The 18,702-nt window shown below is 44.6% G+C and overlaps 1 protein-coding gene across 2 annotated transcripts in view; it reads right to left on the bottom strand.

Moving 5' to 3' along the window:
* The window catches only part of RELL1 (RELT like 1), a 68,215-nt gene that overhangs the window by 2,149 nt on the left and 47,364 nt on the right, over nucleotides 1-18,702 (bottom strand). The window contains exons 6-7 of one of the 2 annotated variants that reach the window (XM_027053876.2): nucleotides 16,775-16,913; nucleotides 15,887-16,304 (exon numbers count right to left, since the gene is read on the bottom strand). In XM_027053876.2, the coding sequence (XP_026909677.1) occupies nucleotides 16,778-16,913 (136 nt within the window). In that variant the 3' untranslated portion in view covers nucleotides 15,887-16,304; nucleotides 16,775-16,777. Of the gene's footprint in view, nucleotides 1-15,886; nucleotides 16,305-16,774; nucleotides 16,914-18,702 lie in introns of those variants that run through there. The other variant, XM_027053825.2, reaches the window with a different exon arrangement.

The following is an 18,702-nucleotide window of genomic DNA, read 5'->3' as shown; positions in this document are numbered from 1 at the left end:
TCCCACCCCCCCCCCCCCACTGTGTTCCTTCCCAGGACCATTATTACATTTCTTCTAGAATTCAGTCTAAAGAAATGTAAGTACCACAATTTCAAAAGGACCTCATTATCGAGGTTTTATAAAGCAAGAAAGAAGAGAATTTGAGAACCGCAGTAGACTAAGGGTACCAGTCTGTTTCAACAGGAGTTTCTACAGTGAAGGACTGGTCGGGCATTCTCCCCCAAGTCGTGTATCACTTCTTCTCAGGACCGTGCTCTTTAACTCCTCGGCCACATTCTGCCAAGTACGAGCAGTAGGACGAATGTGTTCAGTCACAACGAAACTTCTATGTATCAGATAAGGTGTCTTTCCCAAGCGGCACCAGACAGAGTTAACTCTGGGTCTCTACTGGGCACACAAGGCATCTTGGCTGGGATTTCACTGGGCAAATAAGAACACAATGAAAGGGCCCAATCCTAGGTGTTCATTGTAACTCGAGGGCTGCATTGTGTCTTTAAGTTCTAACAACTGGTCCGTCTGTGTCAATGTCTACATTTATATTACAGATGAAGCCCCTGATAAACTTGTAAAACAGTTTTCTATTTTTCAAGGCTGTTTTCTGTTGTTGTTTTTACAAATATCTCCAAGTGACAGACAGTTACGTGCCCGTGTACATTCCGGTTTTGCAGGCTGGGCAAACTTAGGACATGACTGAGATTCTAGTTCTGCCTGTGTGTGTTGAAACACACATATCACATAGGCCAACGTATACCAGGTTAGGGAATGAAGCATTCTCCCTTCTGCCTGCAAACACCAAAAAAACAAACAAACAAAAAACCACCCAGATGAAACCAACTTGCAGAAATAGGAAGAATAAAACTCAAGAGGCATCTTAATTTAAATGTTACTTTGTACTTATAGCTCCTTCTTCAAGATCTAACAGTATCCATATTATCCTCTTCTGTAATACTGTCATTTACAGTATTCATAATAATTATGAGAGAGAGAGAGAGAGAAGAAGAGAAAGAAAAAGAGAGAGAGATTGCCCAAATGAAAAGATTTGGGTAAAGGATCCTTCTCTCCTTAGCTAAAAAGGAAGTAAAACACTGTCCCCTAGAGGGTTTGTTTTTTTTTTTTTTTTAGTGTTTTATTTATTTTTGAGAGAGAGAGCATGAGCGGGGTAGGACAGAGAGAGAAGGGGACAGAGGATCTGAAGCAGGCTACACACTGACAGCAGTGAGCCCATGTGGGGCTCAAACTCACAGACCGCGAGATCATGACAGCAGTGAGCCCATGTGGGGCTCAAACTCACAGACCGCGAGATGATGACCTGAGACGAAGTCAGGCGCTCAACTGACCGAGCCACCCAGGCGCCCCTGCCTTTTTTTCTTATGTTTTATTTTATTTATTGTTTGAGAAGTGAGGGAGGGGCAGAGAGAGAGAGAGAGAGAGAGAGAGAGAGAGAATCTTAAGCAGGCTCCACACTCAGGGCAGAGCAGGACGTGGGACTCAATCATACAACCAACCATGAGATCCTGACCTGAGCTAAAATCAAGAGGCAGACGCTTAACTGACTGAGCCACCCAGGCACCTCTGGAGTTTTTGATTATACATGAAAACAAGAATTCCCTGCCCTGCGTAGCTATAGCCTAGCACGGCCAAACCATGGATCTGTACCGTAGCACTGAACAAAGGCAAGCGTGGGAATACTTGCATTTGAGAGTTGATGAATATGAAAGATGTTAGCAAGGGAAAAGGTAGAAAAGGCAAAGATGGAGAAATAGAAAAATGGTCCTAAAAGACAAAACAGTAAAAAGTAGGAGCGAAATTTCAAAACTAAACTACAAACTAGGCCATTGTCTACAATATAGGGAGTCAACTATTTTTATGTCTCCTCCTTTTATCTTCTGCTCCCTTAGACCTAAATTTTTTTGCATCAAGGGAAACAAGGAGGTCAAGGGCAAGGAATGCAAGGGCCTGGAATGCAACGTTTCATCACAGTAAGCGTTTTTGATCCAATATAGGAAAACTTCCAACTTAGAATTCTTTGTACGATGTCACCGACTGTGAACAAACAGTGGGCACGACTGAGGGCTGGGCTAAGGCAGGATCTGGAGCCGGAGGCGTGGATTTGAATCCAGACCCCTAGACTCTAATCCAGCCCCCTGTGACTACCTGGGGAACCCTGGGCCACTCTGGAGCATTTCCTCAAAGGGTTGTTGCTGGTTTTGCAAAAGCACACGATGCTTAACACAGGGCCAGCAGTCAGTACGCTCCCCAAGACTAGCTAGTATGATCGTTAACCGTCATCCAACTGCCCTAAACTATCATGCTGGCTTCAACGGCTGCATTTTGTGGCTGGTTAAAATTGTACCAGATGCAGTCTGAGAGAGGAAGCGAAAGATACAATTTGCTGCTTAACGTCCTCACTACTAGTAGCCGACACTAAACCGGAAAAGGAAAGTTAACCTTTCTAAAAACTCTATTAAAGCTACCCGGCACTGATACGCGCTTCTGGGCTCTCCCTCTTCAAAAACACGTGTTTATCAAAAGACGGCACTCCACCAGTACAGAGGCTCTCCATTTCCAGGTAAAGACCTCTTCTATCAGAATGACCATCTCGGGCAAAGAAGACGCCACCCCCTCTAGGGCTTGTACATTTCCAGCTGTGAACTCACGTGTGGGGCTGTGTCACGGGCGCATTTCCACATTGCTAAATTTCTTCTCACCGGCATCCTCCAGTCGTGAATACATTCGTGTGGAGAAACAAACACATACTTTTAAGTGCTATTTCTCCAACACAGCACATTAACATTACAAGGTGCCTTCCTTGAGGTCTCACAGCGGTCAGACACCATGGGTGGACTGTGAGAAAACCCTCCGCCCACCCATTATTCTCCGTTCCCATCACCAGGGGACCCGACCACAGTAACAAGCCAGACTTTCCTCTCTCTGGGGATAATTTGGTGATTACTGTCTCACATACGAGTGCTCAAGCTGAAAGAAGTTCAGCAAAACTTCCTTACAATGAAAAGACAATTGGGAAATCCCAAGCGTGACCATTTCCCCTCATAAAACAAGCCTGATGGAGAGAGATCAGAAAAGGTTTATCTGGAAAGAAGGAAGAGGTCATTCTAATTATAAAGATAAAGCCCTAATTCCATTATTATATTATGGTTCCACGGAAGCCACAATACAGCACATCTTCAATTAGGACGTACATGTACCTTGTTAAAAAAGGACTCTCCAGAAAAACAATAGCTGGTCCCTTTAAAAAATAGAAACATGTTTTAAAAAACATGGACACTGAACACTAAGACCTCCAAGGACAGGGAGTTAAGGAAGGAAAACACAATCTGATTAATAATAACAGTAGCTGGCATTTACAGAGTGTTTTCCATGTGCCAGGCACTGCCACGCTTGGTATTCTAGAATCGTTAACTCAATCTTTCCAATGACTCCATGAGTCAAGGACGATCCCCATTTTCACAGGAAGAAACGGAGGCTTCCAAGTTCAATAACTTGCCCACAGCCACACAATTAAGAATGGTGAGGTAGCAGTTGTATGCCATGCAGCCAGACCTGGAAGCCCACCCACTCACCCCCACGCTGCACTGGCACACCAGTCCCCACGGGAACAGCCACAGCGTCACTGAGATCTTCCGGTCCCTTCACTTCCTGTTCCCCACCTGTGTGGGGGGCAACAGACGGGAAACGCAGAAACTGGAAACCCGGCCCGGCCACTCTCTAGGGAGAGTGCGGCTCTTCTAGTTCATCGTAGCTACACAGGAACCCGCAGAGGCTCAGACCCTGAGAACATCAAAAGTGCACGTGGAACATGGCACGACATGAATAGATACAAGGCTCCGGCATCGCAGAGCTGGATTAAGACTTTCCTAGAACACATTTCAATGAAATGGAGACGGCAAGTTGTTTATAGAAACAGAGCTAAGATTAGAACAGTAATATTCATACTCAAAGTCCTACAGCAACACATACGTGATCTTTCACCAGTAATCTGTGACCCTTAGAGACTCTAACTTCCTAATTAAATTTTTTTTAACGTTTATTTATTTTTGAGACAGAGAGAGACAGAGCATGAATGGGGGAGGGGCAGAGAGAGAGGGAGACACAGAATCCGAAGCAGGCTCCAGGCTCTGAGCCATCAGCCCAGAGCCCGACGAGGGGCTCGAACTCACGGACCGCGAGATCGTGACCTGAGCTGAAGTCGGACGCCTAACCGACTGAGCCACCCAGGCGCCCCTCTAACTTCCTAATTAAAGGATTACCTTCTACTAGGCTCTCCTGAACACTCTGTGGTTATACGCCCACAGGTCATTTTGCTGAAAATGTGAAGGCAGTACTGCCTGCATCAAGGGGCACCTTAGCCGGTGCGGGTAAATGGATGATACCAGAAGGTACTTGGTGTTTGCAGTCCTTTAAATCTTGCTCTGGTCTAAATTGTGTGTTACATTTTATAAATTAATATTAATGCCTTCCTATTTTTTAAACGTTCATTTACTTTTGAGAGAGAGACAGAGAGAGAGAGTGAGTGCAAGCAGGGGGAGGGCAGAGAGACAAGGGGAGAGAGACAATCCCAAGCAGGCTCCACACTGTCAGTGCAGAGCCCAATGCGGGGCTCGAACTCACAAACCTTGAGATCATGACCTGAGCTGAAACCAAGGGTCGAACGCTTAACACACTGAGCCACCAAGGTGCCCCAGTGCCTTCCTATTTTAATAAAGTCTCCACATTTAATAAAAAGCTAATGCAGACTAATGGATAGATCCATGGTACACTAGCTAATCAGTGAAGTCTCTTTAAGTCAGCCGTTCCTCAGGATGATACGCAGCACCTTCTTTAGAAGCAACTCAAATGCTACTTAAAAAAACTGCCAATTCTTTGGACTGCACCCATGACCTACGAAGTCAGGATTGAGGGGACTGGAGCCCAGGACTCCCCTTTCTTACCAGGTGCCTTAATGCACATAGAAAGGTTTAAGCCATGAGATAAAACCCAGTACTGTTTGTCAACTGATAAAAACCACAAGAATTAAGTTCACTTCCAAAGGGCAAAGCCTACAAACACAACCCTACGAAGTCAGCTGAGGACAAAAACTGTATCAAAGAAATGGAGGAGGAAACAGATATGAAGCATTTCAAGACTCAACTATTAATAACAATCTCAGCAACTCAATCTGAATTACAACATTTTATAGCTCAGAAATCTCACACTGAACTATTAACTAAAAAAATTTGACGCAGTCTCAACTACAAAATTGTGGGATTACAGAATCATTTTTCTAAAGTTTATTTTGAGAGAGTGAGCAAGCAGGGGAGGAGCAGAGAGAGAGGGAGACAGAGAGAATCCCAAGCAGGCTCTGCGCTGTCAGTGTGGAACCCGACGCAGGGCTTGAACCCACGGACAGTGAGATCGTGACCTGAGCCAAACCCAAGAGTCGGACACTTAACCAACTGAGCTACCCAGATGCCCCAGGATCATTTTTTAACTTCTTTCATAATAGTTTGGAACTAGAGTTCAGCTCATTTGCGGACGTCTATTTTAATGATCAGATGAGTGTGCTAGCATCACACCTGTTAAGAAACCACTGAGCGCCAGCTGTGTACATATGGCCACCTGCAGGCGTGACAGAAGGTAAGACATGGTCTAAAATCTCAAAGAGCTTGGTGCTTATACAAGGAAGTGTTAAGTGATTAGCTTCAACCCAAGACAAAATGAGAGACGTTGTGTATCATTTCTTAAACAAAACTGGGGTATTTTATAACTTGCTTTTTCAGCTAATGATAGAGAGTAAATGCTCTACTGTACTAAGGAAGCAGCTCCGCTCAGGGATGCGACAGTGCCCATCCCCCTCCACCCTCTTCAACATCAAGTGCTAACCAGGGAAACCACGTGAACCAGCTGGCCTGGAGGTCTCGGTTTACTTATGTTTATTCTTTGAATGCATGTGAGTAATTATTTACAGTGTCCCTTTCACTCTCGGAAGAGTTCCATTTTGAATATAAGTTATATCATCACTGCTAGTGTTAACATTCATCTTCGCCAACAGAAAAGCAAAAAGCAATCTCATTATTTTAGTTTGTATTTATTTGAGTATTAGGAAGTTTGGGCATTTCCCATTGACCATTGTGTCTTTCATGCATTGCAAGGGTTCTGCAACCAACTCCAGTGTGTGTGTGTGTGTGTGTGTGTGTGTGTGTGTGTGTGTGTAGGCAGGGTTTCTCCCACACCACAAAGTAATGTTCAAGACAACTGATGGGTATCCTACAATTCAACTCAATCCTACCTCTACCTACCTGATGATAGCATCAGATCCCACAGGTTAAGGCTTCAATCCCACAAGCGGACTGCCCTCTGCTTCAGATACTAATTTCAAATCCAGATTGGTACCTGTACTTCTGACCAACTGGCTATAGTCAGAGATTCCCACAAACCCCTCCGTGGATTCAACTAATTTTCTAGATTGGCTCACAGGGCTTAGAAAGTGAGTTTATTCACTAGATTACCAGTTTATTACAAAGGATATTAAAGGACATAAATCAACAGCCAGATGAAGAGATACATAGGCCAAGGCCCCGAACAAAGGAGTTTCTGTAGAGTTAGGATCCTGGACACGCACGGGGCCTGGCACAATGGCATGTGGAAGTGTTCTGGTTCACAAACCTGGAAGCTCTCCGAACCCTCCCTTTTTGAGTTTTTAGGGAGGCTTCATTACAGAAGGATGGCGCATTAAATCACTAACCACTGGTTGCCCTCCAGCCCCTCTCCCTTCTCTGGAGGTGGGGGGTGCAGTGGGAGTACTAAGAGTTCCACCCCTCTAATCAGATGGTTGGCTCCCTAGCAAAGCCCTCCCCATCCTTTGGTTACCTGGGGGCTTTTCAAAGTCACTTCATTAACATAAAACAAAAGACATTTTATAGTTCTCATCCCGTAAGAAATTTCAAGAGTTTTATTAGCTCTGTACAAGAAATGCGGATCAACTATGTATTTCTTATTATAACATTTTTTTAATGTTTACTTATTTTTGAGAGAGAGAGAGACAGAACACGACCAAGGAAGGGGCAGAGAGAGAGGGATACGCAGAATCTGAAGCAGCTCCAGGCTCTGAGCTGTCAGCACAGAGACCAACACAGGGTTCGAACTCGGGAACAGCGAGATCATGACCTGAGCTGAAGTGGGATGCTTAACGGACTGAGCCACCCAGGTGCCCCTAGCTTTTTGTTATCAACTGTGAGCAACTTTTTAATGTATGGGGGTCAATTCAGGAGAAATAAAAATGCTTATAGGTATTTTCCGTTCAAAATTTAAATAGCTTTTTTAAGTAGCATAGAGAAGAAATACATATTCCTACAAATTATATTATCTTCTTTATTGAATGAATAGAACCAGTAACAGATTTTTCACTCCTTATAGCTTTGAAACTTCTGACATTAGATTTGGATCTTACTGAAAAGTCTGAAGGCTGCTCTTTACTAAGTTCTTATATTCACAGCAATTTAAATGTGTTCATATATTTGGCAACAATGGGTTTCCCAAGTGACAGTAACTGAACACTTGTGACTTACCAGCCCTTTGGGATGGTGAGATTCAGAGCACTTTATTCCAAATAAAATGTGCCTGACATCAAAAGTTATTCTGTATCTAACGGGGGCACCTGAGTGGCTCAGTTGGTTAGTCATCCAAGTCTTGATAAATCAACTCAGGTCATGATCGCATGGTTCGTGCGATCGAGTCCCACATTGGGTTCGGTGCAGACAGTGTGGAGCCTGCTTGGGATTCTTTCTCTCCCTCTTTCTCTGTTCCTCCCTCGTTCATATTCTTCTCTCTCTCTCTCTCTCTCTCTTTCTTTCTCTCTCTTTCAAGATAAATAAATAAACTTAAAAAAAAAAGTTATTCTGTATCTGGAAAAACAACAGTTCACTAGGGAATTATTTAAATGCAATTCAGCAGTTCCCTCTTAGTCTCAATACATCTGTGATTCAACAGGTATACTGGCTACAGGTAGCTTTCTAAAAAGGAAAGAGACATTGCCTCTCCTGGCTTGTGAGCCAGAGGTTCAGCCCACTGGCTCTCGGTAAGCCGCTTCATGAGAATCAAGTGAAACACTACAACACCTATGTCTAACCTGGCCTCTCGGCACCTCAGGAAAAATTTTAAACGTCAAAAACAGTAATTTTTTACACGTTAGTTTGCTAAGTGTTTAAATAAGGCTTGCCTGATACAGTAATAATATCTAGCATTTGCCGGTTTAGCACTTACTAAGTGCGAGGGAATGATATCCCTATGAGGTAGGTGATATTATTACTATTATCCCCACTTTACAGGTGGAGAAGCTGAGGCATCAGAGGCAGAAGTTGTCCAGGGTTACACAGTAACAAGTGACAGACCAGAACTTGAGCACGAGGAGCCTGATTCCAGAACCTACGCTGTGGGGTTCCTTCAGCATCCTATGTCCTGCTACCTCTAGCAAACAGGCACTATTACTTACTTGAGCTATTTAATGTTAGTAGATTCAAAGCCTCAAGTTACAAATTAAGAAAACTAAAACTCCCAGTTACAACCATTAATTCCCTTTTCTTTCTAGTTCTAGGCAAAAATGTCTCCAAAAGCCTTTCATTTTCTGCCTCTGTCAAGCCCCCACAGGTCTGTGTCCGGATGGGCCAGTCTCCAGGAGCCGCCAATGCTGAGTTTCTGTGTTGAAAAGGACAGAGGTCACAGCCCCCTCTTTCTTAAGTCCTGTCAAAGGACTGTCAGGCTACAGAGGAAGAGGAGCTGAGTTCTCTTGAGAGGTCAGCGGGTCAACTTCCGGTCAAAAAATAGGAGGGGCCCTGGAACAGACACTGCGGAGGGAGAAGCACGCAGGGGACACACAGACAGCTTGCTTCAGTGGCAACTGGAAGTCAGCCACCACGAAAAACCTCTGGGCCGCCACATTGTCTGAATCCTGAGAATACTCAAGAATACGTTTCAGTCTCTTCTGTCCACACAGCTGGGGAAGGAGAGCTCTGAAAGAACGTCATCGTTGACCAGCGAAGTATGTTTGCAGGTCCACCAAAACCCTCACATTATCTCCATACATGTCTTGGAGCAACTCCCAGGAACAAACAGGGCACATCACTTGTAAACAGTGTGCCCAGCACTTGCACTCGGCAGGGCTCAACCAATGGGGGAGAGTAAAAAGTCAACAGTCCCCGGGACCAAATAGCCATCAACCTCAACAGCAAGCAAGGTGCAGACAAATATCTACGTTCATCTTCCTCCTTGGAGGAAGGGGCAAAAGAGGGAGCTGTACACACACGTGTGTTGCATATACACGTATACGCATAGAATACTCCTGAAAGGACAGAGGACACCAGTAATCATGGCTCCCTGCCGGGAAGACTTCATTGCAGTGAGGAGGAAGGGCTGCAAATTGGGTGAAGAATTAACGGTTTTCAAAGACTTATTTTTCACCCTGCAGCCTTTTATGTTGCTTGAATATTTTATTGTGTGCATGTCTTATTTCTCAATTCTTAAAAAATAATTCAAGTTCGGGGCTACTGGGTGGCTCAGTAGGTTAAGCATCCGACTTAGGCTCAGGTCATGATCTCGCGGTTCGGGAGTTCAAGCCCCGTGTCGGGCTCCGTGCTGACAGCTCAGAGCCTGGAGCCTGCTTCAGATTCTCTGTGTGTGTGTGTGTGTGTGTGTGTGTGTGTGTGTGTCCTCTGCCCCTCCCCCGCTCATGCTCAGTCTCTCTCTCTCTCTCTCTCTCTTAAAAATAAATAAAACATTAATAAACAAAATCTTTAAAAATAATAATAATAATTCAAGTTCAAACTCTTGTAAAAACCAATTCACCAGAGACAATGAGGGAAATGAATTGCCAGGAAGTCCAGGCTCTGGAATCCATCACTGGCATGACCTTGAACAATATACATAACCTCTTAGGAGCTCCCTCCTCTGACAGGAGGGGACGAGGAGGCATGGGAAGAAAAGTCCTACATAAAAACTAGAACCAAGGGGCGCCTGGGTGGCGCAGTCGGTTAAGCGTCCGACTTCAGCCAGGTCACAATCTCGCGGTCCATGAGTTCGAGCCCCGCGTCAGGCTCTGGGCTGATGGCTCAGAACCTGGAGCCTGTTTCTGATTCTGTGTCTCCCTCTCTCTCTGCCCCTTCCCCGTTCATGCTCTGTCTCTCTCTGTCCCAAAAATAAATAAACGTTGAAAAAAAAAAAACAAAACTAGAACCGAAGCTCGGAGAAAGCATGGCCTTTGTCTGTCCATCTTCCACATTTCTATGTCCCTAAGGCCTGGCACAGAGCCTCACACATAGTAGGGGCTCAATAAATACTGTTAAAAAATCTAACTGTACCTGAATTGACCTGAATTGGCAATCACAGCTCCTCTGAGAACTCAAAGTCTATGATCTTAGCGTACCTGTAAGAAAACAGAATTGCTCACGGACCTGAACCTGATGCAGGCACAGCTCTAACAGCCAAATGCCATCAGAGGGTCCCCATAGGAGACAAAAGGAGGCCATGCCTGGTGAAGGCAGATAATGTGACATGATCGCTACTTTGACGCACAGGGCTGAGAGACCGAAGGAGGACTTTTTTTTTTCCTCAGAGAAAGCAAAGCTCCCTCAAACTCCAAAGCCACTGAACATGTTAGCATCAAATGCGGATTTCTACCCCTCCAAGCCCTGTCACTGCCTGAACCTGGGAGCTGGGCAAAAGTAATCGCTCTGAGCCTGGTTCTTCATCTGTAGTGTGGAGAGATTATCACCCATAAGGTTGCATCTAAATCTCTGTCCCTCACTCAGCTTTTCTCCTCATCTGGCCAGTTCCACCTGCCTGTTCTTCCCACTGAAAGGTCCCGGGCAGGTGTTAGCTTCCCTCCACTTCCACATTTCAGGTGGGCTCAGCAGGGACTTTCAGGCTCTTCTGCACAGGGACACGGGCACCCACCCAAGTACTGCTTTTGCCCTTTAGAAACGTGCTCAGCAGCTAACAATCGAGGCAGGTGTTCCTATCTATGCCTACTTAAGTACAGTTTCTTCTCATATATTTCTAGGCATGGCCTCTTTAAGGCCAGCGAGTCAAATGAAGGGACTTTCATCAAACCTAAGATACCTCTGGGACACCTCGGTGGCTCAGTCAGTTAAGCATCCGACTTTGGCTCAGGTCATGATCTCACGGGTTGTGGGTTCAAGCCCCGTGTCTGGTCCTGGCTGACAGCTCAGAGCCTGGAGCCTGCTTTGGATTCTGTGTCTCCCTTTCTCCCTGCTCCTTCTCTCTCTCTCTCTCTCTCTCTCTCTCTCTCTCTCTCTCTCAAGAATAAACATAAAAAAACCTGAGATAACTTTTTTTGCTTTCTAAAAAAATGTATATTTTGCCCTGAAAAAATTACACGCTCTGGAGAAAAATATTAGCTAACAGGCAGTGCCTTAAGTCTCTCATCATCCTCTCCTTGCCTGGAGAGTTAACAAAAGAACAGCAATGCAAAGGACTACAAATAATGCAGCCTGACCTCATCAGGGAAGCCCCCGGAGGACCCTTCACTACACCCCAGTCATAGAGTTCAAAAGGAAGGAGGAGGAAAGGAAGGCACCAAAGGTCAGGCAAGCTGACCTTGTGATTGGCCCTGATGCTCAGGAGGCAGGGAGCATGGTCCATGAAAGAGCCTTGTCAGAAAGAAGACTTTTATCCCAGAACAGAGCCCCAGCACAGCAGTTTTGCACAGAAAACTCGGTCCACACTACCTCTTAATTTAACCCGCCCTCTGATCTGTAGGATACGAAGAACTAAAGCCGGGAAAACCTTCCAACTGCCTTGTTCCTAATTCTGATTCCACCTCCAATAGGAGGGGATAGTTATTTCTAAATCCTCTTAACACAGACAAGAAAATGGCCCAAATTCCGGAGAGACTTGCCAAACATTAACTGTTAAAATGTCGTGAGAGTCCAATGCTCTAATATTCTTTAGATTAAAATGTCATGAAAGTCCAACGCTCTAATATTCTTTAGAGGTAAAAAGGGATTCACAGAGCCTCAAGCTGATGCTTGAGAAATGGGCCAATAAATAAGACCAACCGAGAGTGGGATGAAAATTATTGATGATAGTGAATATTTAGAAAATATTAACTCTGTGCCAAGGACAGACTGAGGAACAATATGTTACCTCACTGAAGTCCAACAACAACCCCGTTATAAAGATGAGGAACCTGAAGCTCATAGGGGTTAAGCAGTCAGAAGCAGCACCATTCAAATTAAGTCTAAAAACAATTTAAAACTCAGCTTTTGGGGCACCTGGGTGGTTCAGTCGGTTGAGCGTCCAACTTTGGCTCAGGTCATGATCTCACAGTCTGTGAGTTCGAGCCCTGTGTCAAGCTCTGTGCTGACAGGTGGGAGCCCGGAGCCTGCTTCTGATTCTGTGTCCCCTCTCTCTCTGTCCCTCCCCTGCTAATGCTGGGACTCTCTCTCTCTCAAAAATAAGTAATAATAAAACATTTTTTTAAATAATAAAAATAAATAAAACTCAGTATTTAATCACGAAAATAAATTCCTGAAATAATCAACAGAACCACTCCAATAATAAAATAGCTTAAAAAATAAAAAGCCATGTGTAATATTATGAATTTTTGTTTTGATAAAGAAGTGTTACGTACACTTTCCAAATCAATGTTTCAATAAGATCCTACCGTAAGATGCAAAAACAAACACAAACGTCAGAAATGTGTGATATCAAATGCTTACGACAGCTTCATTTTTAAAAAGCAAAAGAACAGTGATAATGAAGACAAGGCGGTGGCATTTGGAGGCTGAAAGCAATTTGATTTATTTAACTTCAAAGAACAAAAGCTTATTCTTCTAAGAAATCAAAACACATTTTCTGTGGGAAAAAAAAGAGACCATTTTAACCGCATTGCCAAAATAAATCAGGCAGAGAGCAAGTTAGATCTCACTACAAAAAAGACCTCAGGCCAGTGAAACGGGGAGAAAAATAAGGGGAAGAAGAAATGCCAACAACAGATTTTGTTTTTTAAAAAGAGAAGGAGAGAGAGAGAGACAGAGAGAGAGAAATAGAAGTCTAGTTTCTAGTATCAATCCCTAATTTTAAAAAAAGGAACCAAGTCAAGGAGTAGATATGATTTCACATGTGAATATTTAAATCAATTTCTTCACTAAAAATCCAAATTTAAACAAAAGCATTTTTCAGGAAAAAACAAAACATTCAAAACTGTATACTAGGCTGTATGAAAGGTGCATAACACTCCTGTCTTACTTTATTAGCTATATTCTCGCAAACCTTCCGATTCAGTCCTGAACCAGAGATTTGGGGCCCAAATGGAAAAATGTCGGGATTTCTCTAGCTGGAAAATCAAGTGATGTTAAATACCCAAAACATACCCTTTGGGGGTGGGGGGCGGAGCAGGGGGCGTGAGAAATATTAAAATACCTAGCAAGAAAAATCTTAATGAATAGAGTTTTTACATGTCAATGACTATTCCTTTCCCTTCTTTTTCAGAATCCATTCTCATCAGACTTGGCCACTCAGCAGGCCCCAACTCCAGGAGGCTCTGACCACAGGGTCCACTTTCCCCAGACCCAGATGGGAGGTCACGCTTGTGACTCCAGAACCCTGGCAGGGGGCGGGGCTCTAAACTCCACCTTCTTGCTGGTGACTCTGAACACGTCACTTAAACTCTGTGCTTTCATTTGCAGAATCGGGCACTAACTAGCACCTACCTATTGCTGTTGTGAGGATTAAATCAGTGAATATGTGCAATGTGCCTTTCAAAGCATGTCAGGTACATAGTAAATACTGGATATACAACAGGTATTTAAATTACTCAATGGCTCATGAGCATTCATGATGTAACTCTCTCCACTTCTGCGTTTGTTTGAAAATTTCCATAATAAAACTTTTTATTTTTAATTTCAAAACTAATTACAATAGAAGGCTCGGAAAACACATCCCCTTTCTAAGGTCATTCATGAGCTCGTTGTTGACTTTGGATGGCTTAGTCCAATATGATTACCCTCTAGTAAGATAGAGCCAACTACACGCCAGACTCTGTTGCACTTGCCTTAAATCAATGAATTTAATGTCCTTATGTCATATTCAAGGAAAGTGGGTTTACGTGGGAGTTAAGTACAATTTCCACGAGGTGAAGCTAGGATGTGAGACCACGTCTGCTGGTCAAATCCAATGTTCTCTTACGAAATCCTGGCGGATGATTGTGCACTTTGAAGAGAATATCGAACTGTAAATCAGATGTGGTCAGGACTTTAGATGATTGGATCAAATTCTTATGGTCAGATACAGGCAGAATTTGGGCCAAGAAAACCATCTGAGCAATCCTAATTCTTGTAACCTTCTCAAATCTCAAGTGCCCCTCTCTCCAGGAAGTCGGGCCAAGACTGAGCCTGACACGGGATCATGCTGCACTTCCTGCCTCAGGGAGACCAGTGTCTTCTTACACAGGGTCTGCTCCAACACATGGCCAGGCTGAGGACTCAAGGGCAAACTGTCGTCACGACCCATAGCTTTCTCTGCTGCTGAGAGGGCTGGGCCTTCCTCACCTTACACACGTGGACAGCCAGATGCTTCTCTTCTCAGGATTAAAGTCCTCACGACTTTAATCAGATTTACCTCTTATTTACCAAAGTCACTCACATTCCAACTCGAATACCGAGAATACCATCCACTCTGTTCAATAAAACATTCCGTGACGACAGAAGTGTTCCGGATCTGCACTGTCCGGTATGGCAGCCCTAGCTGGCCAACTGTGGCTACTGAACATGAGATGTGGATGAGTGCAACCGCAAAACTACATTTTTAATTTTGATTAGTTTAGATTTAAGTAGCCACAGGTGATTAGTGCCTACCATATTAGGACACAAGGTTCTGGATCACTGTGGAAATGCCCTCCATTCATGGGTCTAGGGGTGCCTCTTAGTAAAAGCATCTTAGGACAGTAGAAGAATATAGTTGGTCTTGTAGTCAGGTTCAAATCAGCTCCTCCTTCCAGTTAAGTGACCCTTAACATGTAACTTACCCTTTCCATTCACTGGCCCTCTCGTCTATAAAACTGGGAAAATGATGTCCATCCCATTAGAGAATTTTATAATGGTGACATGTGAGATCTGTATCAATCAATACAACGTCCGGACGACTAGAATACTGAATCGACATCAGCTGCTTTTACTGTCTTCATCATTCTCTTCCTTTTCTTAAATCCCTCTTGGTTCCCTCCCCAAGGCACCAGTAACTGGCCGAGAAGTCAGAGATAGACTTTTATGCTCTTCTTTCTTTATTTTTAAAGTTTGTTTGTTTGTTTGTTTATTTGTTTGTTTGTTTATTTACTGAGAGAGAGAGAGAGAGTGAGAGAGAGAGAGAGAGCGCGCATGCACACATGCACCCACCAGCAGGAGAGGGGCAGAGAGAGGCAGAAAGAGAATCCCAAGCAGGCTCTGCACTGTTAGTGCAGAGGCCAACTCGGGGCTCGAATCCACAAACTGTGAGATCATGACCTGAGCCAAAATCAAGAGTCAGATGTAACATACTGAACACCCCCTGTCACCCTTGTTCCTCTTCTTTAAAGAAAGCCCTATTGGCTTCTAAACTCAGGGAAATGGGCCAGATCGTTCCCAAATGCAAGACTGCGAGAACTAACATTGGCAGCTCTCAGAGCCCCTATGTCTTAGAGACTTCAAGAGCACTACTCCTCCAGATCATCCTCAACCCCTCCGAGCCTGGGCAGATTAGCAGAGAAACTTCACTTGCAAGGCACTTCTCTCCCCAACTCGGCCGCGCCAGCCACATCCCCGCTTGACTCCTGGGCTCAGGTTCAACCTTGCCTCTCTCCTGCACCTTCAAGACCCCAGCCAGCCTACCTCCTCACGCCCCACCCTCCCCTCCCTTTGCCAGTGTGACCTCTTCTGCCTTCACATCCAGGCTCTGGAAGTTTGACTGGAGTTTCCAGAGCATAATCACTCCAGAGTCTGTGCACTCGCCTTCTTACACATAATAAGAAACGTGAAAGGGGTGAATGCTACCCAAGCCAGAACAGAAAGAAAAGAGTCCGATGAAAGCTAAGCCAATAGCAAATTATCACAAGCCTTTTTTCTTTTCCGAGCACAATCATTCAAAATGAAGACTGCCCAGCCAAGAAGCATCCACTTTTGCTTTTTAAATCACTTCAAAATATTTACTTGGAAGAGTAATACTCCTACTGGGGCACATCAAAGAAAACTGGTTTCCAACTCAATTGAAGGAAAAAACATAGGTTTGTTTGCTCCAGGCTTTTTCAAATCACAGTTTACCTAGAAATGACGACAAGATTATATTTCATTTCGCCTGCATGGGTTGTTAAAGGATATTTAATAAGCTGCCAACATTAAAAACCTGTGGTGATTTCACATTTTAAAAGTCTAGATTTCTGCCTTTTTTTTTTTTTTTTTTTTGCAGAAGAACTAGCAACACTTAAGTGTCTTCTGCCTTGTGGTGATAGAAGCCCTGCGGCTGGGTTTGCCGCAATCCCGGCCATTCCACATTGCTTCTGAAGGAACCCTCTCTCCCCATTACCATGCAGGCCAGGCCCCTGGAGGCAGCCAAGCTCATGGTCTCTTTACAAGAAGCTCTGAAAAGGCAAATAATCCCATTCCATCCCCGACAGTCCTACAGGTTGTCACTTCCCTGCCAAGTCATTCCCACACTCCCACACACCCCAGGAGGCTCCAGCACCTTCTCCCCACCATGCCCCGCCCCCCATGTCACCCCAGCTGCAACTCACCTGCTACTCTGTGTCACTCCGTTCTCCCCTCACAGGTGTCACAGGCACCTCCCCATTGACGCCGTCAGTCCCACTAACTGACATCAAACTTCTCCGCTCCTTCTGGTTTGACTTGTGTTCCACTTTTGTCACTCTAAACCTGAGGAGGCAAAGAGCAGACGTGATGGGTGTTGCTTTTTTAGTAAAAAAGAATCAAGAGTGAATCAAAAATCTAGAGGATCCTGGGGCACCTGGGGGGCTCAGTCTGCTAAGCATCCAACTCTTGATACGGGCTCAGGTCATGATCTCCCGGTCAGTGGGTTTGAGTCCCATGTGGAACTCTGTGCTGACAGGGCAGAACCTGCTTGGGATTGTCTCTGCCCCTCCCTGGCTCATGCACACTCTGTCTCTCAAAATAAATAAATAAACTTTTACTTTTTTTTTTTTTTTTTTTTAAATCTAGAGGATCCCAAAGGATCTCAGTCAAAAGTTGGGACATCACGGAAAAAAGCCCTAGTCAATAGGAGGGGCGTTCCCACCCAGCAAATGCCCCTGTCCCCTGCCAAAGTTTCCAGCTGATTTTCACTCAACACATCACACACAATGCTGGATACTTTACAGAGCATGAAAAATGCATTAAAAAGTTTGGGTACCCAAATTTTAAACAGCCTCAGGGTTGTGGTTTCTAACAAGGACACGAGATTACCATCAGTTGTTTTAACCACAGAAGGCTGGAGAAAAGCACAACTAGTTTTCAGTTAGACTGATGTAACCAAAATGTTCACTCAAGAACCGCCTCAGAGTGCACCCCTCAGAGAGACTTATCTCCGCACACACTTGGCCAGAGGAGCCCCAACCATGAATTTTATCAGGATCAGTTGGTGGTAGTTTCTGTGTGTGTTCCGTTTTTGACGTTTTTTTTTTTTTTTTAAGGCAAATTTAGCTTTTCATTAAGGGTTAGGGAAAAAGTGAAGGGAATAAGGAGGAGATTTTCACTGAGAATTAGAGTCTGCTCGGCTTCCCCTCTCCTCTGAAGAGAACAGTCACCAGGCTCACGGCAGGGATTTTGTGCTCTGTAGTTCAGAGGCCCCCGCACAGCCTCCAAGTTTGGCCTTCACCTGCAGATCATGAAAAACACGGTGGTAATCCACAGCACCCTCATAAACTGCATATTGTTACCAGGAAAACAGGTACAAGAATATGTCCATATGGGAAAAAGATAGAATAAAGATGCTCAGATTAGAAAAAACACGTACTCCTTCAGTTCACAAGAGTATCCCTCCAGCGAATGCAAAACTGAAAGTGGTTAAACACTTGATAAGAATCAAGCCCCTGAAGCTGCCACAAGGACTTCCGGCAGAGGAGGACCCATCTGGCAGGCGGCTCGGCTTGAGAGTGCTGGGGAGTCAGTAGCGTGGTGGCATCTCAATCCCGTACATCAGGAAGCACATATGTCCTGATGCCAGAACAGATTCGTATTAAAAAATGAACATCAGGGGCGCCTGGGTGGCTCAGTCATGACCTCACCGTTCGTGGGTTCAAGCCCCGCGTCGGGCTCTGTGCTGACAGCTCAGAGCCTGGAGCCTGCTTGGGATTCTGTGTCTCCCTCTCTCTCTGCCCCTCCCTTGCTTGTACTCTCTCTCTCTCTCTCTCTCTCAAAAATAAATAAACATTAAAAAAATCTTTTTAATTAAATCATGTTTGTTTAAAGATAATGAGAAAGTGTTTCATTAAAATATATCTTAGGGGTGCCTGGATGGCTCAGTCAGTTAAGCGTCAGACTCTTGATTTCTGCTCAGGTTATGACCTCGTAGTTCATGAGATCGAGCCCTGTGTTGGGCTGTGCACTGACATGGAGCCTGGTTGGGATTCTCTCTCTCTTTCCTCTCTCTGCCTTTCTCTGCTTGTTCTCTTTCTCTCTTTCTCTCTCTGTCTCTCTCAAAAATAAA

Source organism: Acinonyx jubatus, chromosome B1, assembly GCF_027475565.1.
Source record: "Acinonyx jubatus isolate Ajub_Pintada_27869175 chromosome B1, VMU_Ajub_asm_v1.0, whole genome shotgun sequence".
Taxonomy (NCBI): domain Eukaryota; kingdom Metazoa; phylum Chordata; class Mammalia; order Carnivora; family Felidae; genus Acinonyx; species Acinonyx jubatus.
Note: the sequence above shows the minus strand (reverse complement) of the source record. Positions and strands in the feature narration are given on the sequence as shown.